Source organism: Ornithodoros turicata, chromosome 1 (assembly GCF_037126465.1).
Source record: "Ornithodoros turicata isolate Travis chromosome 1, ASM3712646v1, whole genome shotgun sequence".
Lineage (NCBI taxonomy): Eukaryota > Metazoa > Arthropoda > Arachnida > Ixodida > Argasidae > Ornithodoros > Ornithodoros turicata.
The window spans coordinates 153,665,369-153,676,783 of NC_088201.1; the positions used below are offsets into that span (position 1 = coordinate 153,665,369).

The window sequence follows — 11,415 nt, forward strand, 5'->3', positions numbered from 1 at the left end:
AGTTAAGCAAGCGTTACGCTCGTGACATTTAGCCTATTCATTTATATATGGAGACTCGTGTTGTGTGTATCTTGCCTCATTCTCAGGGTTCGGTATGGAGATTTGATATATGATGTATCTGTTACTGGATTTCAGGCACGCTTCGAGGAGATAAGCTTCGAACAAAACAGACAAGATTGCTTCAAGAAACTAAGGCCAGATGCCGTGCCGACGCTTTTCCCTTATCGCGTAAGTGTCGCAATACCACGGTTCTTTGATACTCTCTCTGGTCTCGAAACTCCGCCGGAAAGTTAGCCTAAGGACCGGAGCTGCCGCGCGGCGGCGCGCGCAGAAGCAGCAGGTGGTGACGGTCGCGTCTGGCGCATCGTGGCCGTATGTTCCCGCGTGGGCTGAGCTGACCGTTTTGAGTGGTTTTGAGCACAACAAGCCAAATAATGTTGTTCAACGTATTTGAATTTTGTTTTATTTCACACGTGCACGGTTGTGCAGCGATATATAGCTCCCTAAACAGTATAATCGGCTGCGGACGGTTTTCACATACCGACGTCCAAATGGGACTGATCGCAAATTTGCAGCGGCGCTTTGTCACTTAAAAACGCTGTGTTTAGGCAGTTATCTCAATGACACGTTTTACTGTAAGTGTTTCGATCACGTTTGATGTCTGAAAAAAATGAGAGACTCCACCTACGCTACAGCAATGAACCCAATCATCACTGCTCAACATCCAGGCCCGTAGTCTCCGTGTCTGTTTGGGAGTCCCCAGGACAACGGAGACGTATTCTGTCTTGGCAGAGGCGCGAGAGCAGCCGGTTCACATACTGCGGGATGGTGATACCCTCCGCGCTTATACACGCTACATTACACGGCACCCGCTCCACTCTCTTTGTCGCATTGATGAGGACTGCCCGGCGTCTGCTTTCGGCAGTGCCATTGCCCGCCTGAAAGGGAGCATTCCATCTCCCGCGTCTACACCATCCTATGCACCGGCGATGTGGACTCTTGAAAGACCCTGTATTCACTCTAACACCCCTGGACTCCAACGCAAGAAAGACGTCCCCACAGTAGTGGCCCACCAGCTCACACTGGAGCACCTCGCCTCAACACATCGACTAAGTCGCCATATATACACAGATGGCTCGGTAACCGAAGGTAGTTCGAGCGCGGCTTTCTACATTCCGGATGAAGACCTGGGCCACGGTTTCAAACTCCCCTATACAGTGTCCTCGACAGAAGCCGAACTGCTTGGTATCCTGGCAGCACTGGAGCATATTACAGAATCCGGGCACGGAACGTGGGTCATTCTTACAGACAGCAAGGCATCACTAGATATGTTGTCGTCATCTCGCCCCAGCATAATAAGCGATTTGCATACCATGACGCTTCAAAAATTCAATGAACTCTTCGCCACTGGTTACAACATCACGTTTCAATGGGTCCCTGGCCACGTAGGCGTGTATGGAAATACCCGAGCAGACGCAGTAGCGAGACGCGCTGGGTCTGATGACACTTTGGCCCTGGCACCTCTGCCGCTTACAGCCTCAACATGCCGTCTATACATACGCCGTCGGTGTGCCACATGTGCTCAGCAGTTCCGTGCCGAAACAACGATTTACAACTCATTCCTACGGTCTATCGACCCATTGATGGAGTTCGTCATCACTTGCCACCTCAGCCGTAAAGAAGAATCCCTTCTCCACCGCCTACGACTCAATGTTGCCCGTACACCCTCACTTCTCTTCAAGATGGGACGGCTAAATTCACCAAACTGTAATGTCTGTGGAGTGGAAGCGGACATCCCACACCAACTCCTGTATTGCCAGCAGCACCTTCAACATAGGGACACCCTCCGTTGCCGTCTGCTCCAGATTGGTTGTAACGACATTTCGCTGGCCGCTCTTCTTGGCCCCGTCTTGCACCCCAACCAGTGGGCTGTCACTGCCGCTCTCCTCGGTTTTCTCCGAGTCTCAGGACTCGTGAACTGCCTGTAACGTTGTGCTAATGTTTATTCTCTTCTTTCTTTTTGTTTCTCTTTTCTTTCTTTGTGTTTCTCTTTTCTTTCTTTGTGTTTCTCTTTTCTTTCTTTGTGTTTCTCCTTTCTTTCCTTTCGTTTCTCTTTTCTTTTCCTTCCCTTTCGTTCTGTTTCTTGTTTTCTTTCCCTTTCCTTTCTTTCTGTTGCTTTTTGTTTTTCTTTCTTTCCTCTGTTTCGATCCCCCTTTTTCCTTTTCCTTCCTTTTCTTTTTCGTTTGCCCCTTCCCCCTTTTTTTTTCGGAATAGCAAGCCGGCTCTTTGCCTGGCTAACCTTTCCTTTCTTTTTTTCTTAATAAACATATCCCCCCCCAATCATCATTTATTGCAGATTTACTATTTTAGGTAGCAGAACTCCACAGTACTGCTAATTCAACGTGTTTCCCACACCATGGAGGTTTTAATTAACTACATTTTATGATTGTATTATACATTTTATGATTCGCGAAACAACAATGATCACAATCAGTGGCACTGGCAATGAGGACTTTATATCACAGAACATCAATGGCCGTGAGTGACTGGGCTTTACATAATCAATTATGATAATCGGCAAAAACAATGTTCCAGGGCAACTCATGAAATGACCAAATGCCTTACGGCCTTGGATGGCCTGACTTATTTGCACTGTTCACCGACAGTGGTGAATCTTTCCTGCCACCTGCAGCAGGGCGTGATCTGGATGTAGCCAGGTTAAGCTTCTTGTTTTTCTTTCTTTCTTTTTTATTTGCGGGAAAAGAAGTGCAGCCTACATCTAAAAAAAATTAAGCTCTTCAGCTGTTTTCTTGATTTAGTGCGCACTGCATCCAACGCTAGGACCCGGACACATGACATATATGTGAGGTACATGTGACACCTTGAAGGTTGCACGAACCTGTGCCAACTTTCTCAGCAGGGTGTACTGCCTCTATTGTGTATCCCACAGCTTCCGCTTTATTCGGTCAAGTTCTGCTTTTATGCAGACATGTGAATCAGTGCGACAGGAATTGTTGCAAGCTTTACTGCAGGCTAGAAAAGATAAATTAATGAATGCGTGTTATTATGGCCTCTTGTTGGCTGCATTGCAGTCATATGCTACAACAGACAAGTTTCAAAGGGCTTCTATGAATAGTAACGCACATTCTACTCTGATGCGCCTAGATGTCTGTCTTGAACGCAGAGTTCTCCTGTTCCAACATCGATGAGAGGCGCCGAGCTTCTACCACCACTACTCATCTGTTTTCTTTTCGAGGACGGTTTCGCTGCTGGCAGCCTCGTCGTTGCGCGACTTATAGGCTTTGGGGTGCTCAAGTATTGCGGGCACCCGTCAAAAATTCGTGGCACGGCCTCAGGACGCAGCTTTGACCTGCCGCGAGGCATGGTGACCTTCTTCCTGCTTGCGGTGTCATTCAGAGCTTCGCGTGTCACGAGGAATTCGTCCGCTCTGACAATGTCGGATGCGTCAAAGTGCTTCTCGGACACGCGTGTCCACTTCGACTCAAAGATGAAACGCGAGTCCTCTTTCTGAGGTATCGAACGCTTCCACTTGTCTTACTTGATGGCATCAGTTGGCAACGCGAAAAACGATACCTTTTCACCAGAATTATCATATCCCGAGCGACATGCTGGGATACAATACGTCTGCGCCAGTGTTGTACCCGCTACCCGAAAAAGGTCGCGTAATACCGATACGCGCTACCTGAGCAAAAAGTAACGAAATCCCGATATCGTTACACGTTTCTAAAAGTAGCGGAATACCGCTACCGTTACCCGTAAAAAGTAACGCGATACTTCATGCGCTACTTTTTAGGAAAGGAAAAATAAGTAACCTGGAAGTCTCACTAGTAAGGCGTTCGATAAAAGGATGAACAACGCATAACTTTTTTTTTTAGTTTATTGAATTAAACATTGCGGTTGACTCTTAACAAGAGCTGTCGCTCAAAATTACCGTCAGTGATTTTTGTGCGCTTCTTTGTGAGCGTGTCTGCACAAACACTAAAAAGACGCTCGACTGACGCGCTAGACGCCGTGTTCGTCCTGATGAAAATACGGTGTACGTTGGGAAAGTTGGCCTTGAGGGAAGCAAGCTTGAAGTCTTCAGGGAGCAGGAGGAAGCGCGATAGTTCCTCGTCGTCGGGATTCGAGTGGGATGTCGCGTTTCCAAATGCGAAGAAGTCTTCTGCTGTAGCATAGTCGTTGTGCGCGCTGGATCGTTTGTTAGGCTGGTGGCAAAGTGGCTGACTGTCCATTCGGGCCTTAACAAGTTCGATGGTGATCTTGCGCCTCTCCTCCTCTGTGATCCAGGCCAACTTGAAGCGCGGTGTGACCACAGACGATACCAGAAGGGTATCATCATGCATGTGGTGTTCAAACCTGTCAACATCGCACATGTACTGTTAGCTTCACTCCGATGCTTGGGAAAACGGCACCTCATGAAACTCACTAACCTTTTGTGGAGACCGTCAAGAAGGGCAGCAGCCAGTGGACCACAGTATCTAAGCCCTTTCATAGCTTGATATTCAAGCATCCGCCTGAGGACTGTAATTGTTGGCAGCATGTACCCCATGTACATCGTTTTCTCGCCTTGTAGAAGGTCCAGGGCACGAGCTACAGGCTTCATAACCTATATGTGCAACACGTACGTCGTTTCTGAGGCACTGTGACGCGCTGAATAAACGTCTGAAATCGTGACGTGAAAACCCCAAGTAGTAGGAACCAGCAAGGACAACATATACATTCGTCTCATCGCTGTTTCTAATGTACTAGCACAAAAACGCTTAGGGATGACACTAATTTCCATAATAATGGCACGCTATGAACGGCTGCATAGAACGTCGTACTTGGACGTTCGTAGTCTAAAAACCACATTGAGTATCCTTGTTAACACTTACCGGGCAGTATTCCTCAATGAATGTCACGTCTTGTGGGCATTGGAAAAGTGGGAGTCCAAGTGTGCACAGCAAGGTGTTGAGGTCAACTCCCTGCCCCTTTAGCCTCAGAATACACTCGAGGGAATCGTACAGTGAATTCCATCGAGTGGCGACAGGTCGTACTAGGTATATACCGCAGTGCCTTTTAATGATGTCAGCTGCGGCTGTTGACTGACCTTGCCTATTCCACAGCGCGGTGCATTTCTTGATTGCGCTTTTCGATGCGTTGGCAAATTCGGCATCGTTCTCCGCGCGGGAAGCATCATGGGTGGCTACCAGGTTGAGCGTGTGAGCTGCGCAACGGTGATGTGGAGGAAGCCGGATGCCAGCATCTTCGGCGTCATCCATCAACCTGCCCACTTCCACTGGCTCTTCACCGGCGAAATCTGTCACCTCCGCTTCTCCACCATATAGCCTAATCATATGAAATCAAGTCAACTTGAAGGCCGTCGTACTTGAGCATACCTAAGGCTTAACCAGTTGCTGTTTAGAGAAGGCCATATTACCTGAAAGCTTTGATGAAGTTTGGCCCATTGTCGGTTATCACCTTTGTCACCTTGCCACGGATTTTGTATTCTTGGAACACCTCTGAGAGGGCATCTGCCAGTTTGTCGTACGTCACTCTACCGGTAAGGCGCCGAAGGGCCAGTGCAGCCGATCTTCTTTCTAGACTATCTGGCTCTAGCCAGAGTGCCATAACACCCAGGAGGGTCCTACAGTAAAAGGAACGATACATGTGTACGTGTATTACTGATACCGAATAAACCCCTTTTTACTAGTGGGCCGAAAAGTGCATCCTGCTACCAGTCGTCCTAATTTGCATGAGTTTGGTCATCCAAATATAACTTCCGTTTTTTACCCCACGAATTTGAAAAAAATCTACTTCCCAAAAACTTCTGCCCCTCATATAAAACCCGATTTCTCCCAGACTTCACTGCGATTCATGTAATTTATTCCGATATTTGTATGAATTCAGAGCTCAAATTTATTTCCCAGATTTTTACCCCCGAATTTGAAAAACAGTAATCCTGAAAACTTCTGGCACTAGTTATAAATAATCAGGTGTTCCTGGAAGTATACCTGTAATTCCCCCCCCCTACCCCACGCTTCCATAACATACCTGTGAAAGCTCGTCCAACAGTCTGCAGTGACTGCAACACATTCGACGGCATCGAAGGTTTGAACAAGATGTTCCTTCATATCTTCAAGCCTCTTATCAAGCCTTGTCATCAGGACTCGTCGCGTCATCAACTTAGACGTTGGGGCTAGTGTTTCCAGAAGCACACGGAACGCTGGTTCGTCCACTACGGAGAATGGCTGAGGGCTATCGATTACAAAGTTTTCCACCAGCTTGTCGTACTTTTCTTGTGGAATCCTTTGGCTAAACACCTCCAGTCGTGGCTGCTTTGATACGTTTTCCTTGGTTGTGTCACAGGAACGCTTCCTGCTGAGCAAACTATTCAGCTCCTCTAGCTTCGAAGGATGAACATTCTATATATAAAAGCAAAAGTGGTATTTGATAGTCAAACCTATAACACTGACGCACACGTTAATACGAACAGCGTCGTTGATGACGTACTTGAAAAGTCTCGTGTGGACATATATGCTACGCAAGTAATCATAACAAAATAATAAATTGGCATGCAATGAATGTGACACGTAGGTCTCCTCCAAGCTATAATTTGGAAAACCATTTTTACATATTTACTAAAGGCGTTTTGGTCGATATCTCGCATATCTTTTTCGCTTCCTCTGGAGCAAACAGAGCACAAAGCAAGCCTACCGCTAAAAATTTCTACAGCTTCGTTACAAAAAGAACTCAGCTTGGCCCGAAGCTAGCAAACATACCTTGATGTGCTTTTTCAAATTGGACGTATCAATGGACCGTGGTAAAGCTTTCTAAACTCGGCGAAGACCAAGCAGAAGAAGGCCAGCTGCCCTGTGTAGCAGACGACAAAGCCGCACGCGCATGTGAGTGACGTCATAACCCCAGGTACCATGATTTGGAGCAGAGTCGAGGAGAGTTGTTACCGGTTAACTCTGGCTATTAAACGGTAGGAACAACTTATTTATTTACACATGGTAAACAAGACTTTCGTGCACGAGTCTGCACTTCAGGTCTGCAGCTGAAGAAGTGCAGTCTCGTGAACGAAAGTCTTGTTTACTATGTGTAAATAAATAAGTTGCTCCTACCGTTTAATGTCACTCAAAGATAAATCGCCAAATAGAGGCATTGTCCTATCTAAAAAATAAATAAAATCTGACAAGAGCTAGCGTGGACATTCTGCGTTTAATAAACATACCTACACCTGGTTGTCAAGTTTCTGTAGCGATCGTATAGTTTACGGTGATTAATAGCCATGGAGGTCGGTGCGTTGGGGGCATAGGTTGAATTTCATACTACTCACGACTTTGGACAAGGGTAACTCCAACAATAATTGAGTTCTTGTGAACAAAGCCACCATTCAGTGCATCTTCGAATTTGCACAACGTACTCCAGCCGTAGCCCTTATTTGAACTTTCGATTGGCCTATTGAAACAATTAGGGAATTTGTCAAACGTACCCGAAGCATCAACAGTATGCTCTATGTTATTTTTCTCGTCAGTTGGATGAACCAAGATGAGCTTATAAGGCGACAAGAAGGGCCATTTCAAGAGAGAGTCTTTGGGACCACGACAAATACACAGGAAGACACCTATGTATATGATACCATCATGTTCTCGGAACTGCACCTGTAACTTCATGGAATAGCCACACAACGCAAAAACATCAGAGTAGGTCTCTGCAACCCTCTTCTCAGTTGCTCTCTCCTTAATCTCGTCGACGCCTTCCATGTGAAAAAAAGCAACGTTGGTTCGATATCCAATCGAATCCCGTGGAGCCTGGAAGGCATCTCTTATGCATCTCAGTTTGTCCTCAGTTGACGACGAAAGATCTTGTATGCGTTTGGACATAGCTTCAAGTTTCTCGGAACACTGTTTCCAGCCGTCATTCGAGGTAACTGCATTCTGAGCTACGTCTTTTTGCAATCCCACAAGCGTACTTAGCGTCTCACCGGTGGCAATAACGCGATTCTTCAGGTCGTCGGCACCTGCAACTTGGTTACCAAGTTGATCTTCGATCGAAGAAAATGTATTCGTAACTGTGCGGATAACGTTAGACATCGTCACTGTGAAAGCGCTTTGTGCCTCTTGCAGAGTACCCAGTACTTCAGCGTAATTCATAACGTACTCTTTCGTAGCGTCGATCCCTACAGCATGGCTATTTACCTGGTTTTCAATGGCGCGTAGCTTATCTGCTATATCTGATAGTGAGGCATTTATCTGACTTCCAATACCGATGAGGCTCCTGTCGATTGAAACAACTTCGCTCAGACACAAAGTAATTTCAGCCCCGCACCCTTCTTCCATGTAATGGGTGATGATGTCTTTGCGGAGCACGGTTGCGCAACACTTCTTACATGCTAATGAATGAAACTCGCAGTCCATAAGAAAGTGAGATTTCATTCGTTCCAGCGATCCGACGAAATCACATCCACGGTTGAAGTTGCAACAGCGAACATCCAGTTTCTGCAGGTGCGTCGTTCTGATTGGAATGCTATGCACTTCATTTTCTTGAAATCCTTGCTGGTCGACCGGACACTGTCGGTTGGTTCGAAGAACGGCGAGATAACAGTACTCACAGAGCGAATGAAAACATTCCAGCCTGAAGATATTTTGAGGAACGGCGGCGCACAAGTCGCACGATATCGTGGATGGCAGATTCACAAATTGCAAGGGACGCCACTCCAGGGCTTCAAAGTGTCCATGAAGGTAGCAAATAGAAGACATTTCACTGTTGAAAACGAGGTCTTTCTCGAGTTTCCAGCCGGCAGGGAACGGGTACGTGGCGAACACTGTTCTGTATCACCGAGTGTGTACTTTGCCACCGCAATCGTTGAATGCACTTGTACTGATACAAGCGCACGCCGTTGTTATCGGAATAGTAGACAGGTTTAGTTGACCGTCCCAAGCAGCACGATTTACTGAAAGTCGAATGTAATAGGGGTGGACTAGGGTTCGGAATGCCGAGCCGTTTTTACAATCCCGGAATTTCGAAGTTTGGATCCCGAGATCCCGGGACGGGATTTTTTCGAAACTATACCCAGGATGTCGTATAGGACTGTATCCACTTGCACAACCACGCTATCACAAATTGCGATATAGTTCCCGTCTTCTGTCATCCCCACGGAACATTCTAGTGAGAGAAAAAAAAAGCGCAAAAGAACTGCTCACAGGGCAAAACATGCACGTTTGTGCAGGCAAACGTGCAGGCTTTGCCCCGTGAGCAGTTCTTTTGCGCTTTTGCAGCAGTTCTTTTGCACGTTTTCCTGCACAAACGTTGCCTGCCTGCGTACTGCTGATGAGGCCCAAGAAGGCCGAAACAGCTGTCCAGTACTGGCATGGCGACGTTTATATATATATAAAGTGGTATATATATATATATACTAGAGAAAGAAAACATATAGAATAGAATATATATATATAGAATACGTAATGTTTACGTAATGCGTACGTAATACGCGATGTTTGAGTTACAAACATATGCGACACGTGCAGCCAAACAGCTCTGGCTATTTTTTCCTTTTATACTTCACTGGCTTTGCACTGGGCTTTCAGTGAGCGAGTTATCTCACCCTGACGGGAGGAATCACGTGTTACGTGACCTTCTGACGCCATGCACTCAAACGTTGCCTGCCTGCGTACTGTTGATGAGGCCCAACAAGGCCGAAACAGCTGTCCAGTACTGGCATGGAGATGTTTGAGTTACAAACATATGCTATACGTGCAGCCAAAGAGCTCTGGCTATTTTTTTTCCGTTTATACTTCACTGGCTTTGCACTGGGCTTTCAGTGAGTGAGTTATCTCACCGTGACGGGAGGAATCACGTGTTACGTGACCTTCTGACGCCATCCACTCAAACGTTGCCTGCCTGCGTACTGTTGATGAGGCCCTAGAAGGCCGAAACAGCTGTCCAGTACTGGCATGGCGACGTTTGACTTACAAACGTATGCTATTCGTGCAGCCAAAGAGCTGCAGCTATTTTTTTCTCTAGTATACTTCACTGGCTTTGCACTGGGCTTTCAGTCGTGACTCAGCTCACCCTGACGGGAGGAATCACGTGTTACGTGACCTTCTGACGCCATCTGCTCAAACGTTGCCTGCCTTTGTACTGCTGATGAGGCCCTAGAAGGCCGAAACAGCTGTCCAGTACTGGCATGGCGATGTTTGAGTTACAAACATATGCTATGCGTGCAGCCAAAGAGCTCTGGCTATTTTTTTCCTTTTATACTTCACTGGCTTTGCACTGGGCTTTCAGTGAGTGAGTTATATCACCCTGACGGGAGGAATCACGTGTTATGTGACCTTCTGACGCCATCCACTCAAACGTTGCCTGCCTGCGTATTGTTGATGAGGCCCAACAAGGCCGAAACAGCTGTCCAGTACTGGCATGGCGATGTTTGAGTTACAAACATATAAGGAGGTAGGTGAGGTAAAAGGATAAGGTGAGGTAAAACGATGATCAAACGGCCACGAAGTTTTACAGAAGTTCAAAAAAAGACGCGGAAACAGATTTTAGGGGGGTCATTCCAGCTCAAACGTCCGAGGTCGGTGGCTCGGTAATCAGGGATTCCGACGTTTTGTAACTTGACTTCCACATCCAAGAAGGTAACTGTGGAGGCGGAGTAGTGGGAGGTAAATGGAATGTTAGGGTGAATTTGGTTGCTCGACGTTTCGACAGTGCCACTGTCGAAACGTCGACCCCTTGCCCATTTTACTTTTTAACGTCTCCCTATGTAATAAACTAGTGTTTGTAACTTCCCTGGGTCATTCTAGCTCAAACGTCCGAGGTCGGTGGCTCAACCATCAGGGATTTCGACGAAAATTTTCTGTGGTGTTCCCCTTCACGTGCACAAGACAAATGCAAAATATTTCGGTCACAAAGCTAACCGCTTCTCCGCTAGGTGGCGCGAAACTTCCGCGTAATGAGCGAAACCTTACTCCATTTGCGCGTCTCCTGCGTGCCAACCGTTCAGCGGATCGGGAAAATTTAAAAGAGATGCGGTTGAAAAAGGGTATGTCTATTTGTGAGCGCGATTCTAGTGCTTTTGAACCTAAAATAACAGAAGAACGTCTGCCGGAGTTGCGCAAAACTTCCAATATTGATGAGTTTTTTATGCCCCGTTACGCGTCACACATCGAAACGATTTTTTTTTCAGGCGAATCCACATAGTATAGGCATTACCTCAAAAAAATTTCAAGCCCCTAGCTGCAGCCGTTTCTGAAATAAAAAATCCCAAAGTTCACTTTTTTCGCAAAAATGCCTAAGTAGAGACGGCAAAAATTCAAACTGCCGGACGGCCTAGAACGTCGAATGTGGTATCAAACTGTAGATCAAAGTATCTAGTTTGCAGGAATAGAAGATCTCGAGGGTGTTTTT

The 11,415-nt window shown here is 46.6% G+C and overlaps 2 protein-coding genes across 2 annotated transcripts; both read right to left on the reverse strand.

The window, feature by feature from the left end:
• Positions 1 to 3,880: 3,880 nt before the first annotated feature.
• On the reverse strand, positions 3,881 to 7,025 carry LOC135371249 (uncharacterized). The gene is made up of 5 exons (XM_064605329.1): positions 6,055 to 7,025; positions 5,441 to 5,647; positions 4,896 to 5,349; positions 4,452 to 4,627; positions 3,881 to 4,377 (listed from the first exon to the last, which is right to left on the reverse strand). Exons 1-5 carry the CDS (start codon positions 6,180 to 6,182, stop codon positions 3,906 to 3,908), a joined length of 1,437 nt encoding a protein of 478 aa, XP_064461399.1. The 5' UTR covers positions 6,183 to 7,025; the 3' UTR covers positions 3,881 to 3,905.
• Positions 7,026 to 7,205: 180 nt separating this feature from the next.
• Positions 7,206 to 8,918, reverse strand: LOC135371253 (TNF receptor-associated factor 3-like). The gene has a single exon (XM_064605342.1). The coding sequence runs from the start codon at positions 8,763 to 8,765 to the stop codon at positions 7,335 to 7,337; it is 1,431 nt and encodes a 476-aa protein (XP_064461412.1). The 5' UTR covers positions 8,766 to 8,918; the 3' UTR covers positions 7,206 to 7,334.
• Positions 8,919 to 11,415: the final 2,497 nt, after the last annotated feature.

Coding starts and splice junctions, on each gene's coding strand:
- LOC135371249 (XM_064605329.1), bottom strand. CDS start 6,182: ATGACGCGACGAGTCCTGATGACAAGGCTTGATAAGAGGCTTGAAGAT. Junction 5,350..5,440: donor AACTTCATCAAAGCTTTCAG/GTAATATGGCCT, acceptor TCATATGATTAG/GCTATATGGTGGAGAAGCGG. Junction 4,378..4,451: donor CTTGACGGTCTCCACAAAAG/GTTAGTGAGTTT, acceptor CGATGTTGACAG/GTTTGAACACCACATGCATG.
- LOC135371253 (XM_064605342.1), bottom strand. CDS start 8,765: ATGTCTTCTATTTGCTACCTTCATGGACACTTTGAAGCCCTGGAGTGG.